Consider the following 22,975-nt stretch of genomic DNA (forward strand, 5'->3'; position numbering starts at 1 on the left):
GCGAGCCTTGCTGCGTGGTCAGTGGGCAGGGGTGGTGGTGGTGGCTGGAGATGGGTGTGTGCCAGGGTGACCATCATATGTGCCAGTGTGTGTTTGTCACGACAGCTTTGGCCTCCACTGCCACTCTCCAACACGCTGCTCCCAATGCTGCTCTCCTGCTCTGTATGCCTGTCACCACTAGCCCCTTACCAGCAAATCCAGCCCTGCCTGGGCTGCTCTCCAGGAGATGTCCTCCTGGCCACATCCTGGTTTCTTGTGTCCTGGGGCTCAGCCCTGTGTGCTCACCCTGATGATGTCCCCACACACCTAGCTTCACCTCAGCCTTCTTCCCAGGTGCCTTTCCCTGGCTCAGCCTTGCTCATCCCTGTGCTGTGGTGGCTCTCGTGACTGTTGGGGGTGTTCAGCCTGTAAAGCTTTGGGAAGAACCTTCTGGTGGCCTTTTAGTGCTTAAAGAGGCTCATCAGAAAGCTGGGGACAGACTTTGGAGCAGGGCCTGTTGTAACAGGACAAGGAGTGAATGGCCTAAACTAAAAGAGAAAGATGTAGACTTGATACAAGTAAGAAATTATTTATGCTGAGGGTAGTGAGACCCTGGCCCAGGTTGCCCAGAGAGGTGGGAGATGCCCCATCCCTGGAATCATTCCAGGTCAGGTTGGTTGGGATTCTGAGTAACCTGCTCTAGTTGCAGATTGTCCCAGCTCACTGCAGCAGGGCTTGGATTAGATGTCCCTTCATGCCCAAACCAGTCTGTGATTCTGCAGTGCCAGCCTGGTGTTTTGGCAACTTTCCCTGGAGCAACTTGCTGTGCGGGTCCTGCATGGAGCTGGTTCCATGAACACCTCCTGGGCGGTGGATTTACCATCGAGGGGCCTTTTACCACTCCTGCCTCAGCGGCAGCCCTTCTACTCCCAACCCGGGCAGCTTTCCCCCGCTCCCTTTCCTCTACTCCCTGCGGGCAGCCGCGGCAGCCAGGGCCGGATCAGGCCCGCGGGCTCCAGGCTCCGCCGCAGGAGGGCCAGGGGCGCAGGTGCCCTCGGGGGCCGGTCCTCCTCCGGGGCCGGGGCGGGACGCAGGGCCGCCAGCAGGGAGCCAAGCGCCAGCGACTGCCTGGAGGACGGCGGTGGCGAGGGCCGGCCCGGAGCGCCGGAGAGGGCCGGGCCGGGCGCGGCGGAAGGTGGGCCGGGCGGCGGGGGAGCGGGGCGGGCCCTGGGGGAGGCGGGCCGTGCCGGGCCGGGCGGCGGAGTAGGCCGTGCCGGGGGGGAGAGGGTCCGGGGACGCGGGGCGGGCGGAGCTGGCGGGCGGGGGGAAGCCCCACTCGGCGCAGCCGGCGCGGCGGCTCCGGCAGGTGGCACTGGCCGCCTCCCCCCGCCGCCTCTCCCGCGCCCCCCCTGGCCCGGGCTCCGCCGCCGCGCTCAGTCAGCCAGCGCCGATGCTGCTGAGCGGAGCGGCGGCCGGCTCGGAGCGCGGCGGTGGCGGGGCGGCCGGCGGGGCGGCGGCCGGCGGGGCTCCGCAGTGCGTGGGCACCATGGCCCGCTGGCTCCGTGAGCACCTGGGCTTCCGCAGCGCCAAGCCCGCCCCCCCCGCGCCGCCCAAGCCCGACTACCGCGCCGGGCTGCCGCCGCAGCCGCCCCCGCCGCCGGGGGGCGCCGGCGAGCCGCTGGCTTCCGCCCAGCCCGACATCGTGGCGGCCTACCGGCTTCAGAAGGAGCGCGACTTCGAGGACCCCTACAGCGGCGCGCCGCCGTCCTCCGCTCCCGACGGACCCCGCTACGTTTCGCCCAAGCACCGGCTCATCAAGGTGGAGACGGTCGAGAAGGTGCCCACCAGCCCCCCGCCGCCGTTGCTGACGCCCGCCGCCCCCAGCTCGCCCTCGGCCGGTCCCGAGCTGCCTGACGAGCCGCCGCCGCCGCCGGAGGTGAGTGTCCCGGCTCGGGCACCCCGCCGCCCTTTCCGGGATGCGGTTGCCCCGTGGCCGGGGGAATGTCCTTGGTGTCCACGCCGAATCCTCGGCCCCCGCTGCGAGCAACGGGGCCAGCGCTCCCGGGGCAGGTGGAGCCCCAGCGTCTGTCACAGCGGGAGCCGCGGCCGGGTTCCGCGGGGGCTCTCGCTCCGTGTGGCCCCGCGCCCCGGCAGCGGCGACATGCCGGTCACACGTCAGCAGCCGCGGCACCGAGAGGGTGGCCCCGGCTGCTGCTGCGGCTCCCGGGGGAGGCAGGTATAGTCCTGGCAGGAAGCGCCGCTCGCTGAGGTGCGACAGCGCGGAGCTTGCCGGCTGCCTACCCCCTTCCTGCTCTGCCAGGTGCCGGCAGCTTCGCAGGGGTGAGAGCCCTGCGGCCCGGGAGGGCCTAACGCGGCACCGGACCGTCTCCGGTGGCCCTGGGCCTCCTTGCACTCCGTGCCCAGCGGTGCGGATCTCCCACTGCCCGCCTGCCAGGGCCTGCCCGTCCCGGCGGCGGCCGGGCTCTCGTGAGCTGCTTTGTCAGCAGCCTCAGCGCCTCTTTGTCTGCTGCCTCCCAGCCGGCTGCTCGGGGAGGGAGAGAGGGACCGGTGCCAGTGCGGAAAGGTGGCGAGAAACATCCCGGGCGAGCGGCAGGCGCTGGGGAGAAGCACGCAGTGGGCAGACGGGCTCCGAGGGGCACCGGGCACCGGCAGAGGAAGGGATGAACCCGCGGCAGCTGCCGGTGCCGGGCCTCTCGGCGCGGAGATGGATGCGGGCACTGCTCAGAGGAAGGCAGCAGGGTACCGGGTGTCCGCCAGAGCTGCAGGACCGGGCTTGCCGAGCGAGCTTGGCGGGACGCAGCTCTGGCTGGCAGAGGGAGTGGGGGATGCCAGCAGCTCGTCTGTGATCCCGGCGTCGCCAGGCAGCACGGCGGGGTGCGCGCCTGGCCAAATCTGCTCTGGGGTGTTTCAAGCTGATAGAAGAACTTGGCGTCCGTAGATGCTGGAAAGTTGCTCCTACTGTCCAATCCTTGTCGGGCATTTTCCGGAGAGGCCGAGCAGAAAACCCCTTTTGTGCTGAGGTCCTTATGCTCGCTACTGTGGGCAGCAGAGGAAAAGCACCCTGGCACAGGGAACGAGGTGCTGTTGTGGTGATGGGATTTGCTGAGGCAGGCTGGATGGTTTTCCCTCTGGGACGAGTATGTGGGATCAGAGAGACCAGGAGAGCGTGGTGGTCGCCAGAAGGACTCAGGCTGTGATGTTCAAAGGGCTGAGCAGGAGCTGCAGGAAGTGACGGCTGCCCACAGGTACAGGCAGGGTTCTGCAGGTGCCCGAGGGCTGGGGAGAAGCCAGGAAGTTTAGAGAAAAGCCCAAAGCTGAGGTGCATTGGGGGAAATGCTGGTAACAGCACTAGGCTGAGGAAGACCAAGATAAATGGTGATTAGACTGTCTCCTGTGTGCCTGTGTGGGGAGGTTTCTGATTCTTCAGGGCTCCAGTATGTGATGGGCACAGGCAGAGCTCTGGAGGCTGGGAGAAGCTGGAGATAAAGTGGTAGCATTTGACAGTACGTGCAGCTGTGGAGGATCTGGGCAGTGTCCACCATCTCTGCTGGGCCTGAGTGTCCTTTGCTGGCCCTGAAGTTAGACTGAGCCATGGGAGGCTTCCCTGGTTTCTGCAATATTGTGGAAGTGGTCCAGGAGGACAGAGGTGCCTCCTGGGGGGTAGTTGATGCTTGTGGCTCTTGCTTTTGGTGACAACATCAAGGTGTCCTGGAGTAGAGAAAGCACACTAGGGCCAAGCTGGAGCCTCTGCTGAGCTCTTCAAGCTGAGATGAGGTTGTGGCAGGGGGTTCAGTGCTGCCATGCTTAGGAAGAGGCAGTGGGCACTGTTCCCTACCCTCTGCAGGGACTGGGGACTCAGAAGCCCACGGCTGTGGGCCCTGAGCTGTGGTGATGCTGGAGATGAAGGCAGAAGTCCAATTGTACAGACAGGGCTGCTGGAGCAGAGAGGCTTTTTCTTGATGACTGACAGTGGATAACAGTAATAAAATGTGCAGCCATTGGGAGCAGGGAGGGTGAGGATGGACAGAAGGAAGGAGCAGCCACCAGTTCCTGGTTTGGCTGAGGCCATGTGGTTTGTGGTACAGACTCTGTGTTGAGGTTGGGGGACGAAGTGTGTTTCCTGGGAGCCCTGTGCTTGCTGTAGCTGCTCTGCCTGTTCTGGAGGATTGAAGACAGGGCAGGAACATCTTAGCACTGTCATCCTTCCTGCCTGGGCCAGCACAGCACCAGGCCTCACATCTTTGTGCCTGGCATGGCATCTGCAGCATCTTGTGGAGATGTGCTTAGGGTGAGCTCTGCAGTGTCTCCTGCTCCATTACAAACGCCTGCTGGACACAGTGGGGACCAGCACAGGTCCTTCTCCACCTGCTTGGTCTGGGTCCTTTCCTTACAGCAGTGGACAATGGGCTGGTCCTGTATGACTTGCCTGAGCAAGGTGGATACCCCAGAGATACCTTCTTGCCCATGTCTGGGTTAGAGGAGCAATGCCACCAGCAGTCAGGGGAGATGCAGTGTGGAGTCACAGTGCATCCAGGGCCGGAGTCAGGGCTCTACCTGGGGACATCTGTGTCACAGGCCTGGCAGGACAGGCTGCTGGGATTGGTGCTGGGAGCGCGGGGTCGGTGCAGCAGGGTGTGGGAATGGCCGGCCAGGAAGCTGCTGGGTGTGTGTCCTTCCTGCCACAGCCTCCCACCCTGACTCATCCTGTGCAGTGCTGTGTCGGCCCTGCAAGTCTCCTGCCCTGCTATGGGTCTCCCCACCTGGCCCACCCCCCTGCCATGGTCTGAGGGACCACACCCTGGGGATCTTGGACAGCCAGTGCTCTGCTTTTGGGTTTGGCCTTGGTGTCCCCTGAAAGCCAAGCTGCAAGGTTGGCAGAGCACTCCTGGCAGAGAGAATAAACTGAGATGATCAGAGGGCTGGAGAGCCTCTCCAGTGGGGCCAGGCTGGGAGAGTTGGGGCTGTTCTACCTGGAGAAGAGAAGGCTCCAGGGAGACCTCAGAGCTGCATTTCAGTATCCAAAGGGGACGTACAGGAAGGTTGGGCAGGGACTGTTCAGAAGGGCCTTTGGGAATAGGCTGAGGGGCAGTGGTTTGAAACAGGAGCAGGGCAGAGTTAGGTTGGACATCAGGAGGAAGTTCTGCACAGTGAGGCTGGGGAGACACTGAAACAGGCTGCCCAGGGTGGGGGTTGATATGCTGTCTCTGGAGACATTCAAGGTCAGCCTGGATGTGTCCCTGGGCAGCCTGATCCAGCTGGAGGTGTCCCCCGCTACCTGCAGGGGAACAAGATGACCTTTGGGGGTCCCTTCCAACCCTATGGATTCCATGATTCTGTGATAACTCAGAGTGGCTCCAGCATTAAGCCCAACAGGCTCCTGAGAGGACCCCAAACACACTTTATCTGCAAGGTGAGAAACTGGTTCATAGACCGAAGGCTCTCCCTAGGTGTCCTCTGGGGACCTCTCCATCCAGCAGACTGTCTTGTTGTGGCTAAGGGTGGTGGCAGGTAGGCAATGTGGGGTGAAGAGCTCCAACTCTCAGTGTCTGAATATTCTTGCAGAGCTGCTCTCTCTTTCCCTGGTGGGCAGCATAAAAACTGCTTTACTGTCAAACCCTAGGGAAGATCTGGTCCTCTGCCTTTTGATTTTCACTTTTGTTCTTCCAGCTGGCACAGGTAATGGAGCCAGCCCAAGCTTAGTACTGAGGCTAGGGTCTGGGTGTGCATCCCCACGGCAGATAAGGGCATGGCAAACACTCAGGTGCACAAAGGGGATGTGTGTTCAAGTGCCAGCTGTGCTGGGCTGCTCTCTGAAGGACAGGTCTGCCCCAAGAGCTGCCCTGGGGCGCTGGCTTTGCATGTGCCAGGGTTTTGCTTTGCCCCCAGTTCTTTCACATGAGCAAAGCTGCTGCTGTGTGTGAGTCACACCTGAGTGCTCTGCTGTGGTCAGCCAGGCTGTGAGCAGCAGCTCTGCAACACGGGAGGTGAGCAAAGCATGGCCCCGTCTGCTTGGCCTCTTGACCAGGCTGCGGGCGTCTGGGGCACCCTTGGGAGCTGCCCTGCTGGCGGCCGTGGCCCCTTCCGTGCTGGCAGAGCAGCTGCGGGCGCACTGCTGTCACAGAGCCCTGGGGCTGGGGGATGTCAGATGTGGTTTCCCAGGCAACCTTAATTTGGCCCCATGTGCAAGGGCATTGGGATGGAGGTGGCAACTGTGCGATCCCTGCTGTTTGCCCTCTAAGAGCCTTGCCCTGTTCCTGGCAGTGGCTGGAGCCTCCAGCCTTGGGATTTGGGGTACTCTTGCTTGCTGGATTGTGCATGGTAAGGTTGAAATCTCCTGGGCATGCTTTGGGGTTGTTTTTCTGTGGCTCTCCACTGTAGGCTCTGAGCAAAGGGGTTTGTGTTTCCAGCACCCCATGGTGGGGAGCCTTCATTCCTATGAAGAGACACTCTTGAGGCAGCAGAGAAGTAAAACCAGCGTGGCAAAATCCTACAACCCCTAAGGATCCCCAAGATTCAAGCCTGTGATCTGAGCTGTTTGCTCTGGGTCCCAGTTAAGCCCAGCAAACCAGATCTGGCCTATGTAGAGCCCAGCTGATTGCTGCCAAGTGCCTCTGCACCCCCCTGCAAGCAGAATACCCCTTGTAGGAATGGCAGCAGAGACATGTTGGCATTCTCCACTCTCCTCTGCTTCCTAGCCTTGGAGCTGGAGGCAGCTGAGTGGGGGGTGCTCTGTGAGCATGCTTGAGCCTGTGCCCTCTCCCTGGGCAGCCAGACCTGCGAGCTGAGGAAATGTGGAGGGGACTTTGCTCCAGCTGGGCAGCATGACGGCTGCATGCGGAGGAGCCTCTTGGCTGCCATGTTGGTGCCCTGCCTTGTCTGGAGCTGCTTGTGGTGAGAGAGGCAGCGCCCAGGGCCCTGCTGGCGCCAGTAGCAAGCTGGGTCTGTGTCTGCTGAGCAAAATCCAGGGAGGGGGTTCCTGGCAGGTTCCAATGTGGGCGGCTTGGGCTCAGGGCAGGAGCACTGACAAGGCCTTTCTGAAGCCAGGAGGCTCAGCAAAGTGCATCTCTCAGCCCTGCAGCATGCTCAGAGCCATGAGAGCTCCTTGCAGAGGGTGAGCATGGGGCATGGTGCTGCCTGCCTGCCTTGCTCACATGCCAGCTACTGCCTCTGTGCCTGCTGGGAGCCTGCCCGTGCTCCTGTTCCCTTGGCACCAGTGCCTGTGTCAGTGAGCTGGCACCAGCATGGGGCTGTGCTCTGCAGGTGTCCTTGTGGTGGAGCAGAGGCCTCTTTGCAGCTCTCTCACGCATGGGGGCAGCCCATGGGATCTCAGATTCACAGAGTGCATTGGGTTGGAAAGTACCAAGGGCATCTTGCCAACCCCCTGCACTCATCAGGGATGCCTCCAGCTAGAGCAGACTGCCCAGGGACACGTCCAGGGATGGGGCCTCAACCACCTCCCTGGGCAGCCTGTTTCAGTATCTCCCCAGCCTCACTGTGCAGAACTCCCTCCTGATGTCCAACCTAACTCTGCCCTGCTCCAGTTTCAAACCACTGCCCCTCAGGCTATCCCCACAGCCCCTTCTGGACAGTCTCTCCCCAGCCTTCCTGTAGGTCCCCTTCAGATAGTGAAATGCAGCTCTGAGGTCTCCCTGGAGCCTTCTCTTCTCCAGGCTGAACAGCCCCAGCTGCCAGCCTGTCCCCTCAAGGAAGGTTCTCCAGCCCTTTTCTTCTGGTGCAGGGCCGGCTGGCACCCCAAGCAATTGCCCATCCTGCTGACGCCTTGCTGAGGTGTCAGAGCAGCTGCTGGCTGCCACCTTTGAGCTCTACTTGTGCTGGCCCTGTGGGGCTGGGAGTCCTGTGGCTGGCAGAGCTTGCTCTGGGGGTTGCTCTGCTGCTTGCTTGTGCTGTGGAACAGAAAGGCCAAGCTGGGAGAGCTGCCCTGGCTCCCTGCTGCCCAGAGCTGGGATGGTCATGAAGGAGATGGTGGAGCAGAGGCGTGGGGAGCTGCCTTCATCCCACAGCTCAGGGGGATGTGAAGGCTCAGAGCAGCACATAGGTGTTTATAGCTCCAGTTCCTGTTCCCTTTTCCTGCTGGGTTTTGCTGCTCCAAGCTATTGTCAGGTCACTTTGCACAGGAAGGAGGAAGAAGTGGTTTGTTCTAAGCTGATTATGGGAGCTGTGACCCTGGTCTGCAGGGCTGGCCTGAGGACAGAGCCTGGCACTGGGTGGGATTAGGCAGCTGCCGTACTGAGCTTGGGTTACTTGGTCCTTGCTGTGGGAGCTCCATAGCTGGCACGATGCTGCCAAAATCCATCTCTATGGATGGAGTTCAGACCCTACTGCAAATACTGCCTGGCTCCAACGTAGGGTCAGGCTTTGGGGCTGGAGGTGGGATCCAGGTTTGCCAGGGGATGCAGTGTCATGCTATGGTGTGCTCCAGCTGGGAAGCTGCTGAGGAGCTGGAGCAGACAGTTGGCTTCTGTGCTGGAGGGGATCAAGCTCTGGGACATGCCTCATGTCCTACTGCAAGGTCATCTCTTTTTGGCTACTGAGGGCAAACCTTGGGCATTTTGTGCTGTGCCATGGCACCTGAGAGGCTCCTGGTCCTGCTTCCCAGGGACTCCTGATCACACAGAGGATCTGTCTTGTGCCCTTTGGATGCATGTGAGGACGATGCGGGGGCTTTGGTGTGAGCAGAGAGGCTGTTCTTAGCCCTGTTTTTAACAGATGTCCTCAAATGAGCCTGCAGGAGCACTGGAAAACAACCAGTGAGTTCCCAGTCCCCTGTACAAGATCTTCTCCTCACCCTCCTCCACCTTGGGTGAGGAAATGTGGCTGCATGCAGGAGGAGCATCTGCATGCTATGGGGGGATGGCACCGCCAGCAACCCCATGCCACGGTGGGAGCCTTGCTGGGGCATCTGCTTATGGGTGCTGGCAGTGCTGAGCCCATGGTAAGGGAGGAGGCTGGACAGCCTTCTGCTCAGCTTGGCTCCCTCCCAGCTTTTGGGACAAAGGCTGGAGCGTTTCCACGGCCCAGTGCCAGTGCCTGGAAAGCCACCGGCTGCCAGCACCTGCCCTGCATGGCTGCCATGTGTGGGCATGGGGTGCCAGCTGCCACTCTGGCTGAGGGGGAGCACATGGTGAGGTTTCAAGGGGCTTCAAGTGGTGCCTCATTGTCCTCAGAGAGGCAGGAGGTACTCTAATCCTTCTCCTATCCTTCCCCTTTTCCAGCTGCCTGTCCTGGAGGACTACGCAGACCCCTTCGATGCGGCGCAGGTGGCTGGTAGCCAGGCAGGGCTGGAGAAGGTGGCTGAGAACGATGGCTACATGGAGCCCTATGAAGCCCAGAAGATGATGGCTGGTAAGCTCGAAGGTTCTGCACAAGGGCCACTCCTTGTGGCTCTGCCACCTGCTGTGTGAATTTGGTGGCTGCTGTGCTCTATCCCTGGCAGACTTTGGAAGCTCTGGCCCTCCACAGCCAAGGCAAGCTGGGGTGGTCCCTCATGGCCCACGGACATCCCTGCAGGTGGTGCATTTCCAGAGCTTTGGCTGTGTATGATGGAATGGCTGTGGCCAGAGCACTCACCAGCTGACTGAGCAATTCAAGGCATCCCCCTATTTCTCCCTGTGCTGCTTCCTCCAAGACCATGGTGTGTGCTGGCCAGGTTGAGACAGGAGAGAACTGACATTTGGCACAGGCAGCATCAAACCAGGATGGATGTGGGAGCTGCTTCATCTGGTTAGGAGCGGGCAGAGTGTGACTGCTGCAGCAGTGGGGGCCCAGTGGGCTGGGGGCTGCTCTCCCAAGGGCATCACCCCTTCTGCTGCAGCCTGCATGGGGTGGCTGTGCTGCCAGGCTGTGTCCCTGATCTGTAATTCCCTGGTTGTCCTGGAGTGAGTGATTTCTGGAAAGCTTGAGTGGCTTTTTGAGGAGTAGCTCTGAAGAAAGAGCCTTGGGGGTGCTGGGTGCTGAGCAGCTCCCCAGGAGCCAGCAGTGCCCTCCTGCAGCCCAGCAGGCAGCTGTGTGCTGGGCTGCAGCCAGAGGAGTGTGGGCAGCAGGGCAGGAGAGGGGATTCCGCCCCTTGGCTCTGCTCTGCTCAGACCTCACCTCCAATCCTGCCTCCAGTTCTGGTGTCCCCAGCAGGAGGACACAGAGCTGTGGAGTGAATCCAGAGGAGGCCCCAGAGATGATCCCAGGGCTGGAGCAGCTCTGCTGTGAGGCCAGGCTGAGGGAGCTGGGGGTGTTCAGCCTGGAGAGGAGAAGGCTCCAAGGGGACTGCCAGTGCCTGAAGGGATCCTGCAGGAAGGCTGCAGAGGGACTTTTCCTGAGGGTTCTTAGAGCCAGGCCAAGGGGGAATAGTTTGGAGCTGAGGCAGAGCAGGGTTAGAGTGGAGCTGAGGAAGAAGTTCTTTGGTGTGAGGGTGGTGAGACTCTGGCACAGGCTGTCCAGGGAAGCTGGGGCTCCCTCCTGCCTGGGGATGTTCAAGGCCAGGTTGGATGAGACCTCGGCTAGCTGAGAGGTGTCCCTGCCCATGGTGGGGAGGTTGGAGTGGATGATCTCAGGTCCCTTCCAACCTGAGCCATTCTGTGATTTCTTGTTAAGATGAGCAAGCAGTGAGGAGGTTGTTGGTGTCTATGGGAAGGGCATTTTATTAACTGGCATCCAGGGCAGAAACCAAACCTTGCTGCATGCAGGCCATCTGCCACCAGCAACCCCACTCTGTATGGCTGCCCAAGAGTGGGGATGTTGTACCACAGGGAAAGGAGGCATCTTTATGCATGAACTGCTTGGGACCTAGGTGCTCAACAGCTCCTGTGCTTCTGGCAGGTGCTTGCCAGAGGTTTGGAGGGAGGTGTCTGTGGCTGAGGCTCCCTACTGTGTGTTGCCTTGTATGTAGCTGAGCAGGGCTTTGGTGACCAAGGCTGGGCTCAACTGGGCAGAACGCTCATGGCCTTTTCCCTCTTCTGCCAGAGATCCGCCAGAAGGGGCTGTGGGAGGCCCCTGCGCGGCCACTGCACCTCTATGACACCCCCTACGAGCCTGTGCTGGGAGGGCTGGCAGACGGCGAGCGCCCAGCTGGGCTCAGGCCCAGGGAGTCCAGGCTGCCCGAGGATGATGAGCGGCCACCCGAGGAGTATGACCAGCCCTGGGAGTGGAAGAAGGAGAGGATCTCCAAAGCCTTCGCGGGTGAGTGGTGGGCAGAGAGCAGCCATGAAGGAGGGGCAGAGAGAGGCGGAAAGCAGCCATGAAGGACAGACAGAAAGCAGCCGTGAAGGACGGACAGGGCAGCTGTGAAGGACGGACAGCTGCCCTAACGCAGCTGCTGCTGTGGTCTGTGGGGCCAGGCTGGCTCCTTGGGCTTCCTTGGAGTTCTGGGCCTCTGCATTGCTGTGCCTCAGGGAGCTCTGGTACACTGGTACAGGCTGTTTCTCTTCAGCGGGAGGCTGGGCTGGATGGAGTGGTGGATGGAGCTGCCTTGACAGCCTCTCTAGTGCCTCTCTCTCATTGCCTCATCCCCCTCCTGACTGATCACAGCCTGCAGTGCAACCCCTCCCAGCCTCAAACTGCAGGGGAGAAGCTCAACACTGGTCTCAAGCAGATCTCCTTGCCTGAGGCAGAAGAGAGCTATCTGCTCCCCACGGGAGCCTCTGGCCAGGCAGCTGTGCCTGCCCTGCCCTGGTGCTGCAAGATCGATGGTGTTTGTGTTTGCTAATGAGGAGCCCCAAGCTGTGCCTGAGCACTGCCAGCCAGGCTGCATTTCAATGGCAGCTCAGTGTGGCTGCAGATGAGGGGTGCCAGTGCTGGGCAGGGGCGTGAGCAGGGGCACCACAGAGTTCGCAGAGTTTGAGTCTGGGCTCTGCCAGCTGGAGATGCCCTTGCTGGGTTCAACGCCATGGTGTCTGCTCATGCCCAATGCTGAGCTTGTGCCACGGGGATTTGGCTGGGCACCAGGCTGGTGCCTGTGGCACAGCTGTGCTGAGGATTCAGCTTCTTGGGCTCCGTGAGGGAGCTGGGTTTGTGCTGAGCTGTCTGTGCCCTGGATATGGGCAGAGGAGCCACCCTGCTTGATGTGCTTGGGTGGAGGTGCTTGCAGGTCTGGGTTGTGTGTGAGTCCTGAGGGAGCTGGGTCCGGGTGCCCCACGTTAGGATCTGCTGCCTGTTTTCTTTCATAGCTGGAGCAGGTCTTGCTGTGGCTTGCAGGGAGCTTCTCTGTGGTGCTCTCAGAATCTCTGCAGGCTCATTCACCCTCTGGGGGGTTTGCTAATGGGCAGCCTGTATGGACAGAAGGCAGCAACCCACTGATTCCTGGAAGGGGAATGTGGACCCTGTGGGGAAGCAAGAAGGATGCCTGGGCAGGACAGATGGCAATAGGATGCTCTGCCACGGTCTCCTGCATGGATATGTACATGGGGATTGGGCTGGTCACAGGCTCCCCTCACGCCAGAGAGGGTCAGCTGCGAAAGCTGATGGAGGAGCAGGGTGTCTCTGTTGGGAATGTGTCCTATATCAGGCCTGTTCCTGCTCAGTGCTGGGGAGAGGATGAGATGGCCAAGCCAGTGTAGAGCTCCCAGGAATTATCCTCAGGTCTTTCCCCCTGCAGCTGCTCTCCTTCTCCATGGGCCTGGTGTTACTCGTGTTTTTTTCTAAGCCGTTTCTTTCTCTTTCTCTTTCTTTCCTTTCCATCCCTGCCTTCCCCCCTCCATCCAGTTGAAATCAAGGTCATTAAAGACCTGCCATGGCCCCCGCCGGTGGGACAGCTGGACAGCAGTGAAAGCCCCCTGGAGGGTGAGGCCGGTGCCTCCGTGCCTCTGCAGCATGGCCAGCCCAGCTACGAGGACACCAACGGTGGGTGACAGTGGGGCGCGAGTGTGGGGGGACTGTGCCCAGCTCACCGCGACCCTGCCGTGCTGCCCTGCCAGCGCTGACTCCTCGTGGCCTGCCCATGCCTACCAGGGTCCTGCTCGTCCCTGCCAGGGCTCTGCCCGCTGTGGACGGTGCTTCTAGACACCCACCCTCCTCCTCTGCCTTCCCCCAGCTCCTGGCCCGCTCGGGTGTCCTGTGCTGGACACCAGACGTTTATCCTCACCTCCTCTGCATCTTCTGCAGCCTTACGGTGCCTCTGTGCACACCGCAGCCAAGCTGCACTGCTGGTAGAGTTCTGCCTCCTCTTTTGTTCTCTCCTCTTTGTCTCCAAATTCCCAGGGTTTGTTGGCTGGGATGCTCTTCTCAACAATTGCTCTGAACATTCAGTTGGTGTTTTCTTGCAGCTCTTAATGCCTCAGTCCCTTGGAGGTGTGGGAGCAGCAAGTCCCAGTGCTGCAGTGGGACTGGTTCCCTGCTGTGCACCTGCCTTTGTCACAGAGTGCCGCCATGTTTTATTACCTCCCTGCTCAGTGGCTGGAGGTCCTTCTGGGTTCTCTGCTCTCCTTTCTGCCATCCTGAGCAGCCAAGTCTCCCAAGTACATTTTGTCATCTCAGGTTTGCCTTGCTATGAAGCCTTTCTTGTGTGTGGAGCAGCAGGGCCCTGGTGGATATGCCACTTGGACTCCTCTGGCACTGTCGCTTATGGAGCCCAAATATCACTGCTGCTCCTTTAGCCTGTTGCTGGTATCTTAAGGACCTTGCTCTGTGCTGCAGGGGATTGGGGTTCTGACAGGAGGTGAGGGGTTTGTTGAAAGCCGTGCCAGGCTTTCAGGGCTGGGAGAACCCAACCATTTTCTTCGTGCAGAGCACGAGGAGGTGTGTGTGAGCTGTGTGGTGTGCCATGGCTGCCCCTGCAGCACTGACGCTGCTCCCGGCTGGCACCACCACGTGCCACGTGCAGATGGTTGATTGCCTTATCTGCAGCTACTCAGATCCCTGCAGAGCCTGGGAAAGAAAAGCCAGTCTGGCTTTGCTGCCTCCCAGGTGGGGCTGAGTACCAGGCTGCACACAACAGCCGGCTTTGCTGCCCCTGCTAGCTGCCATCCGGATGCTCTGCCAGGGCCATGTCGAGGCACTGCCCCAAACCCCCAGGGATGCTACAGGCTGAGGTCAGGTCTTGCAAGAGGGAAACATCCTGATCCTCTTCGTACAATGAATGCAGGTGTCAAGAAAAATTAGTTTCTTTGCTGTGCAGCCTTTCCTCTTCCCTCATTGTTTATTACCCCTGCAGTGGCTGTGCCACATGTTCCCTCCTGATGAACACATAAGGCCCTCATTTCTCCTGCCTTTAGCAACACAGAGGCTCTTTTTTTTCCCCCTGACTGCTTCGTTTTGTTGGATTTATCTTGCCAGAGTTTCGTTTTATTTTCTGCTTCCCTTGTCTGAAGGTGACTTGAACTTCTTTAGTCTTCTTGCTCCTAGGGGCTGATTTTTAATATCCTGTTTAGTCATGCGCATGCCTCTGCCTGGCGCATCTTGGCTGAGCCTCCAGCACAGCAGCTCTGCAGGCCCAGCAGACACTTTGGTGTGTTGATTGTCTGGCTTTTTAACGAGCACTCCTGTGTATTTAAGGCCATGAATTGAAATTGAAGCCTGGGTGTTATATGTACAAGGGCAAACCTGGTCATTGAGAGGCTGACTGCTGCAGAGGCAGGGCTTAGCAAGCCTCAGTGCCAGGCACCTCCTCCCCAAGCTCCTTCTCAGGGGGGTTTGAGCCCCCCAGCTAAGCCGCTGGGGCTTTTGGCAGGCTTTTGTTTCAGCTGCCTTGCTCTCGATGCTGGGGGTGGGGCTGGAGACCTGTTTGCCTGTATAGGGCCCAGACATGATGTGCTTCAAGTAGCCACCTTAGAGGATCATAGAGTCACAGAATGGGTTGCGTTGGAAGGGACCTCAAAGCTCATCCAGTTCCAGAAACCTGCCATGGGCAGGGACACCTCTCACCAGCCTAGGCTGCTCAAGGCCTCATCCAGCCTGGCCTTGAGCACCTCCAGGGAGGGGGCATCCACAATGTCCCTGGGCAACCTTTGTTGCCTTTGCCCTGCAGTAGAGTGGCTTCAGCATTTCCCTGCTTTTGCATCTTTCTCCCTTTTGCTAGGGATTGTAGAGTGGGAGGCAGCTGCCTGGCCCAGGTCATCCCAAGTTCCCTGGGAACTGCAGTTCCCCAGGCTCGGCCACGTTCAGGCCAACTCTGCCTGCAGGCACTGCAGCCTCTTGCCAGGGCAGCGGTGCCGATCGATAAGCAATCTGTGCGAGGGGGCTGCTGGCAGGGGAGCAGTGATGAACGCTCTGGAAGAGGGAGAAACAAAATTGTTAATACTGAAATCATCCTGCGAGGAAACAACAGCCAGCAGCAGGCTGTGTCCCTGGGGCAACACTGTCCCCACAGCACACGGTGGCTGTTGTGCCTCAGCTGTGTGTGGTGTCTGTGGCTGGGCTGGTGCTGGGCAGGAAGTTGTGTTGGGGAGGCACCTTGCAGTAAAAATGTCTCCTTCCCACCTTGGGAAATCCCCCCTCCTTGGCCAGGATGTTTACTTGTGCCAGTGGAAAAGTGTCCATCATTCCCAGATTCTCTTTGGCTCCACCACAGAGTCACAGAATGGTAGGGGCTGGAAGGGACCTCCAGAGATCATCCAGCCCAGCCCCCTGCCAGAGCAGGGTCACCCAGGACCACAGGAACACATTCAGGTGGGGTTGGAAAGTCTCCAGAGAAGGAGACTCCACAACCTCTCTGGGCAGCCTCCCCCAGGCCTCCAGCACTCTCACAACAAAGAAGTTTCTCCTCATGCTGAGGTGGAACCTCCTGGCTTTCAGCCTGTACCCATTGCCCCTTGTCCTGTCCCTGGGCACCACCACACAGAGCCTGGCACCTTCCTTCTGACACCCACCCCTCAGATATCCATAGACATTGATCAGGTTCCCTCTCAGCCTTCCTTCTCTCCACACTAAACACCCCCAGGGCTCTCGGCCTCTCTTCCCAGCACAGATGTTCCAGTCCTTCATCATCCTCACAGCCTCCCTTTTACTCTCTCCAGCAGGTCTCTGTCTCTCTTGCCCTGGGGAGCCCAGAGCTGGACACAGGATTGCAGTGTGGGCTCAGCAGGGCAGAGCAGAGGGGCAGCAGAACCTCCCCAGCCCTGCTGGCCACACTTTTTCTGATGCACCCCAAGATGTCCTTGGCCCTCTTGGCCACCAGGGCACATTGCTGGCCTTACTGCTCACTTAGCTCTCTGCTGCAGCCCATGCCTCTCTGGCTGCATCACCCAAGCCTCACTGGTGTTTTGAAACCTCCCAGGAAACTCTTTCCAGGGGCGCAGGTGCTGTGAGGGTCCCAGTCCTGGCATGGTATGGTGGCTGTGATGGGGACCCAACCATGTCTGCCCTGGGGTGCTGCAGGACCATGTGATGTAGCTCTGGCTTCTTCTGTGGGCTTGCTCTGCCGGGGGGAGGCTGGAGCCCAGCCTGTCCAGCTGTCCTCACTGCCAGCTGTGCTGTGTGTCTGTCCTGCAGGTCCGTCGGAGGCACTGGGCTATGGCCGCACCTCACCCTGCAGGGAGGACAAGGCAAGGGCTACCCTCAGGCATGGCTCCAGCAGCCTTAAGAGCAGCAAGACGCTGATCCCTGAACCTGGCCCCTTTGCTGGGGAGAGGATTGACCCTGCCCTGCCCCTAGAGAGCCAGTGGTGAGTCCTGCCTGCTCTGAGAGGCTGCCTGACCCCTCTACCTGCTCCAGCATCCCTGTGGCCACACCACGATGAGCCCCAGGGGCAGACTTGCTTCTCACTTTCTTCCCTGGCACTGCCTTTCTGCCTGCTTGTCCCTGCCACCCATCTCACAGCCGCGGTGTTCCCTCTGCGCTGCCCTGTGCTGCCTAGTGGAAGGCCCTGAACCTTGTCCCCCAGTCCTGGTGGTGCTACTTACATCCCCGTCCCCAACCGTGGCCGCTGTTCCCGGGGAGGTGCCGGGGCGCTGGCACTGTGGCCACCCCGGGCAGAGTCATGGGACAGCCGCCCCTGTCCCACCCACAGCTGGTACCACGGAGCCATCAGCCGGACGGATGCTGAGACGCTGCTGCGGCTGTGCAAGGAGGCCAGCTACCTGGTGCGCAACAGCGAGACCAGCAAGAACGACTTCTCCCTCTCCCTGAAGTGAGTGAGCCAGGGGGCACTTGGGGGCTGCTGGGCTCACAGCACAGCTAACCTGCTGCCCTGAGTGACCCCTCGTGAGTGGGTGCCCCACGGGAACTCTGTTGTTGGGGGGAGACTGAGATGACCACGAGCTGGGCAGAAATGGCTGGACTGGGAGGGCTGCACTTCTGTGGTGTGGGAGCAGCTTCTCTTTTGCTGTCTAGCAGAAGTAATTCTTGGGAACTGCCTCCAGCTCTGAGGCCCCCTGCACAAGAAGGACCTGGAGCTGCTGGAGAGGGTTCAGAGGAGGCCACCAAGATGATGCAGAACCTTCCCTGTGCAGACAGGCTGGGAGAGTTGGGGCTGTTCAGCCTGGAGAAGAGAAGGCTCCAGGGAGACCTCAGAGCAGCCTTCCAGTACCCGCAGGGCTCCAGGAGAGCTGGGGAGGGACTTTGGACAAGGGCTGGGAGTGCCAGGCCGAGGGACAATGGCTTTGAGCTGGGAGAGGGGAGACTGAGACTGGAGGTGAAGAAATTCATGAGCGTGAGGGTGGGGAGACACTGGAACAGGTTGCCCAGGGAGGCTGTGCATGTCCTCTCCCTGGAGGTGTTCCAGACCAGGCTGGATGAGGCCTTGAGCAACTGTGGCTGGTGGGAGGTGTCCCTGCCCATGGTAGGGGCTTGGAGTAAATGATCTTCAAGCTCCCTTCCAACCCAACCCATTCCATCCTGATTGTATCTTGTTACAGCTTCCAGCTCTGGCTTCGCCTTGCCCTGTTTATTTGTAGCTTAGTTTCATGAATCTGTGTGGTGCTGGCCCTCCCCAGGCCCCACCTGGCCTCCCCAGCCCTCATCATCACTGCTGCCATTGCTCCCCACAGGCAGTACTCTACTGTGGCTTCCCAGCAGGATCACCTCACCCCACGGCATGCCCGAGGGTCTTTGGGGGGGATCTTTGCCCCCTGCCCATTTTTTCCAGATCCCCTGAGTGCCAAGGCTGCAGAAAGGAGCTGCCCAGAGCTCCTCATCTGCAGGCAGCCCAAACCCCAAAGCTGTTAGTGTGCTGAAGATGATGATGGATGTGCAGACAGCTTTTTGCCTTTCTGTTGGATGGCTCTGTTAGCTCTGCTGCTGGCAGATGGGAAGCAAGAATTTATGGAGCACTGCAGCCAGCTCTGCCCAACCACAACCCACTGAGCCTGATGCTTTTCTCTGGTGGTCTCTGCACCTGCATTGCTCCCTGCTGGGTACAACCTCATTGTTTCCCAGTGACACAACTGTGAATTCCTGGATTCATGGAATGGTTGGGGTTGGAAAGGATCTTGAAGATCATCTACTCATCCAACCTGGCCTTGAACGCCTTCAGGGAGGGGGCATCTATAACCTTCCTGGGCAACCTGTTCCAGTGTCTCCCCACCCTCACTGTCAACAATTTCTTCCTCATCTCCAGACTCAATCTCCCCTCTCCCAGCTCAAAGCCATTGTCCCTCATCCTGGCACTAGATTGCTCTCTATATATATAGATAGAATTTCACTTTTTCTTACTGCCTTCAGCACCAAACCAGTACAGAATTGGAGCTGAAAATACTCTTTCTTCCATCTGCATTTGTTGCTTTCAGTTTGCCCAAGCAGCCCTGCTGGAAGGCTCTCTCCTTTCTTTGCTTTTGCTCAGAATTTTTACTGATGTTTTAATTTTCTCACTATTTTTTCCTTGCCTCAGTTTGTGAGCAGTTTTGAAGCAATAGCTTCTGCCAGCTGGCTAAGTCAGATTTGAGGCTGTGAGAGGTCCTCTTAGCCATGCCCTTGGGGGTGGCATTGGCTGGTGTGTGTGTTGGACAGCCAGGGAGGTGGTGCTGGGGCTGTTTCTGGGGCTTCCTCCCCTGACAGCCCTGCTGCCTCTTCCCATCACCTCTCCACAAGGCCATTGGTTGTTTTTTTTTTTTTTTTTTTCCCTTACTTCTTACTGCTTGTCCTTACCCCTGGTGACAAAAATGGCCAAATCCTCTTCTCAAGTGGCATGTGTGGCTAGGCTGTGGCCTTGCAGCTGTGTGCCACCTCCGCAGGGGAACCTGCATCCCATCCAGCAGCCTGGGCTGTCCACCAGCAGTGCTTGCAGAGAGCCCACAGCCTTGGCAGCCGATTTTTACTACACTGCCTCTCTCTGCAGAGTCTTCTCGATGCAGGTCCCCTGGGATGTTTTTCATCTGGCTGAAGTTGGCTGCCTGCTTTGCCCTCAATTATTTATTTATTTTTAAATTCTTTTTGTGTTGGTGTTTTTTTTGGAGGAGGGTTTTTTGTTGTTGTTTTTTCTTACCTTGAGGAAGGAGGCCAGCAGAGGAGTGATCTGAAAGAGAGCTCCAGTGCTGATCTGAAGCCCTTTACTGCTGCTTTAAATAAAAATATGCACAAGAGAGAGCAGCATGAGTGGGCTGCCCCCATGGCATGTCAGGTAGCTGTAAGGATTCAGTCCTGTCTGGTCCAGGCCCCACAGGGCCTGTCCTGGACAGGGTCATTGCCTCACAGCCTCAGAGAATGAGACCCCCTGGCTCTGTGAGAGTGGCTGAGGCCATGCTGCAAATGTTTGAGTCCTTCCTCATAGCTGTAAGGAGCTCAGCAGGAGCAGCACCTGTCCTTTGTTCTTGTCTTGTCCCTGCTGCTGGCTTTGAGGTGGTTTGGTTTGCTCCCTTGGGCATCTCTCCAGGGGCCCAATCTCAGTCATGTCCCTGAGCTGGTGACAAAGCCCTGTGGAGTGATTTGGGCAAACAACATCTCCCTTTGTGGATCTATCGGTGCTCCAGCTCTTGACCGGCACTGGGCTCCTGCCAACAGCAAGGCAGGGGCTGGGTCTGCCTTCAGCCAGGCTGCAGATCCATGTGTGTGTGTGTGCAGGGTCAGGCCCTGCGCCTTCACGGGTGCCGCTCAGGCTGCAGTCTGCTGCAGCCTTTCCCTGTGCCCTCCTGCTGGAATGCAGGATGCAACCAGCGATTGCTTTTCCTTGGCCCCTGGCAGGGGGCTGCAGCTGTGCCCCTGCCCTCCCTGGGGGCAGGCAGCTGCTTGGCTCTCCTTGATAAGTGGATTGCAGATACATTCTGCTAATGCAGCCACGCCATGTCCGTTATGGGCAGCGTCTGCAGCGGGGGCTGGGGCCGGGCTGCAGTGCTGGAAGCTCGGCATGGCTGATGAGGTCCTGTCTGCTTTTAAGTCATCAATATTTTGCTGTAATGTGCATTCCAAACACTGCAGACAGGCTGTGGCTCTCCTCGGAGACACAAATTAATAGCAGCAGGGCCATTAGCTCGTCACTCAGCATCAGTGCTGGTGGCAGGGGCTGCCCGCACCGCCTGTCCCTGCCGGGAAGTGGCCTTGCTGTGCTCAGCAGGCTGTATGGAGCCTGCCCTGCTGCCATGGGCGGCAGGGCAGAGGGTTGTGGGACAGAGGAGAACATCCTCCTTTGCCACTGAGAGGCTGGAGATGGGAGGTAAAAGGCTCTTGTGTGAGCTGAAGGCGTCCCATGTGAGCCAGGGTGGTTGCAAAGGGGCTTTGACATGAGGGAAGCATGAAAGCTGCTGCCCCTGCATCACTCTGCAGTGAGACCTGCTGCTGCTCCTGCCTGGGTTGTGCCACCTACCCCAGCCTTGGCACCATCCTCGACCTGCTCACCCTCCATGGCCATGATCCCAGAAGGAACGCAGCGCAGCATGGCCAGCCCTGTCCCTCCATTGCACTGTGTCCCCGCATTGCACTGGGGGCTTTGCTTAGAGCGGGGCAGGAGCAGGATGGTGCAGGCACGGCCGTGGCTGGGGACAGGAGGCAGCAACATCCCCACTGCAGCTTCAGGGGCAGGCCAGGTGTCTCAGGGGGGTTGGGAGCTGACAGGAGGTTGGAGCCATCTGCAGCCCTTACCACTGCCTCACTCTGTCCTGCAGGAGCAGCCAGGGCTTCATGCATATGAAGCTGTCGCGGACGCAGGAGAACAAGTACGTGCTGGGGCAGCACAGCCCTCCCTTCGACAGCGTGCCTGAGATCATTCACCACTACGCCAGTCGCAAGCTGCCCATCAAGGGCGCCGAGCACATGTCCCTGCTCTACCCAGTGGCCATCCGTACCCTATAGTACTGGCCCCTGCCAGCCTGGCATGGGCGCCTCTGCAGCACCGCCGGACCAATGGCGGGCTCTGGGCTGGCAGCCTGCAAGTGGCTCGCTGGTCACAGCTGCTGCTGCTGGGGATTGCTGCGGTTGGAGCCCTCATCCTCTCTCTGCTGGTTTGCCTGCTGGGACAGTGCTGGAGGAGCGGAGTGGAGCTCACTGGGTGCCTGCTGCCCTCACCTGCCTCCAGACATAGTTCGGGACATGAGGACTGGAACTAGGGCCCTGGAGAGGCCAGGGAGGAGACTGTGTGCAGGAGAAGGGGGGGAGGTCTTCCAGTAGCAGGCCTGAGGTGCCACCATGAGGGTGCCTGGCTGTGCCCACAAGTGAGGCTGGCAGGGAGCGAGCAGGGTCCTCCCAGGGCTAGCAAGGCACTGGGCAGGGTGGTGGTGGCCCTGACACATGCCTGGTATTTGTCACCATCCTTTGCCAAATGTAAATAGTTCCCAGTCTGGGCTGCAGTGCCACTGCCCAATAAAGTGGTGCATGGGCACCTCCTGCGCCACTGGCACTGCCTGCCGGCACACCCCCCCGCCCCCCTCCACTCTGAGAAGGGAGGGGGCTGCTGGGTCAGTGGTGGGGTGGGGGCTGTCATTACACAAAGCTCTAAGCGAGTTGATTTCTCCTTGGCTCTTGCACACATTGAGCCCCCTGTGCCCAGGTGGCATGGCCAGCTCCCTCAGGAGGCACAGAGGACGAGGGGCCACGTCCTTGCTGTGTCTTTGGGACCCTTCATGAGCAGTGCTGAGCTGATGCTGGACTCGCCTGTTACTGCCTGCAGAAGGCTGTGCTCCTGGGGATCTTTGGCATCCTTGCTTCCCTTCACCCTTTGTCAGTCTTCGGCACACCTCTTCAATTTCACCCCTTCCCTCCTCCTTTGGGTATTTTCAGGCTCCTGCTGCCTTGTCTTTGGGCCACCTGGCTGAAGCTGTGTCTGCTGCTCTGATCATTTAATGCATCCCTTGCCTGTTAACCTTGCTCTGTGGTGTTGCCCTTGCACGTCCATATCCTCCATCCATGCTTCCGACCAAGCTGGGTCCCACGCTCCTCCCCTGCTGCGCGTCCCCTTCCGTCTGCTCCGCTCAGCAGAGGGAGTCCTGGCAGCACATTCGCTGCTGGACCCGCAGAACCTTCAGCATTGCTGGAGCAAAGTGCTTGGGCTGCTGGTGGGCTGTGTTGGTAGAGACTCCATAGCTGCTTCGTGAAAAAGCAGCATCCTCCCCACTGCCTGCTCCCAGCAAGGAGCTGGTCCTGTTTGCTGGGGGGTGAAAATGATGGCATCGCAGGGACCCTGCGTGGGTGAGCGCCGCAGTCAGAGCAGGAGTCCTGCTCTATCACTGGGGACTCGGGGGCGTTCCAGGCTCAATCTGTAGCCAGGGGATTGTGGTCCTTGCTGCCCCTCAGTGCTCTGAGCTTCTGCGGGGACCTTAAAGCACGACCAGCATGGTCCCTGAGTGCACTACGTGGCTGGGAGCCTGCAGAAGCTGCGGTGGTTTGTTCCGGGATGCTTCAGCCTCTGCCACTCCTTAAAAGGCAGTGGTTTGAGCTGCTTGGGCGCCCGGTGTCACCTTACAGCCGTACTCAGCTGCTGGCAGCTCCCTGGCTGCCTCTCTCCATCCCAGGGAGGCATCTTGTCTGGCAGGGACAGAGGTGACTCCAGATGGAAGGCTTTTCTCTCGGCAGTGCTACAGCGTGCTACAGCAGAGCCTGCAGAAAGGGCTGGAGATGCAGAGAGATGCTCTTGGATGCTCTGTAAAAATGTTTCAGGGACCTTTAGCAG

General features: G+C 59.4%; 1 protein-coding gene across 1 annotated transcript; it reads left to right on the top strand.

Annotated features, from left to right (window-relative positions):
• Positions 1-1,510: 1,510 nt before the first annotated feature.
• SHF (Src homology 2 domain containing F) lies at positions 1,511-21,183 on the top strand. The gene is made up of 7 exons (XM_054387996.1): positions 1,511-1,915; positions 9,234-9,363; positions 10,975-11,190; positions 12,712-12,849; positions 16,435-16,606; positions 16,952-17,071; positions 20,976-21,183. Exons 1-7 carry the CDS (start codon positions 1,526-1,528, stop codon positions 21,160-21,162), a joined length of 1,353 nt encoding a protein of 450 aa, XP_054243971.1. The 5' UTR covers positions 1,511-1,525; the 3' UTR covers positions 21,163-21,183.
• Positions 21,184-22,975: the final 1,792 nt, after the last annotated feature.

Source organism: Indicator indicator, chromosome 16 (genome assembly GCF_027791375.1).
Source record: "Indicator indicator isolate 239-I01 chromosome 16, UM_Iind_1.1, whole genome shotgun sequence".
Classification (NCBI taxonomy): domain Eukaryota; kingdom Metazoa; phylum Chordata; class Aves; order Piciformes; family Indicatoridae; genus Indicator; species Indicator indicator.

Excerpts from the sequence above, each read along its gene's own strand:
- SHF (XM_054387996.1), top strand. The coding sequence starts at position 1,526 with ATGGCCCGCTGGCTCCGTGAGCACCTGGGCTTCCGCAGCGCCAAGCCC. Across the intron at positions 9,364-10,974 it reads AGCCCAGAAGATGATGGCTG|AGATCCGCCAGAAGGGGCTG; the intron begins GTAAGCTCGAAG and ends CTCTTCTGCCAG. Across the intron at positions 12,850-16,434 it reads CAGCTACGAGGACACCAACG|GTCCGTCGGAGGCACTGGGC; the intron begins GTGGGTGACAGT and ends TCTGTCCTGCAG.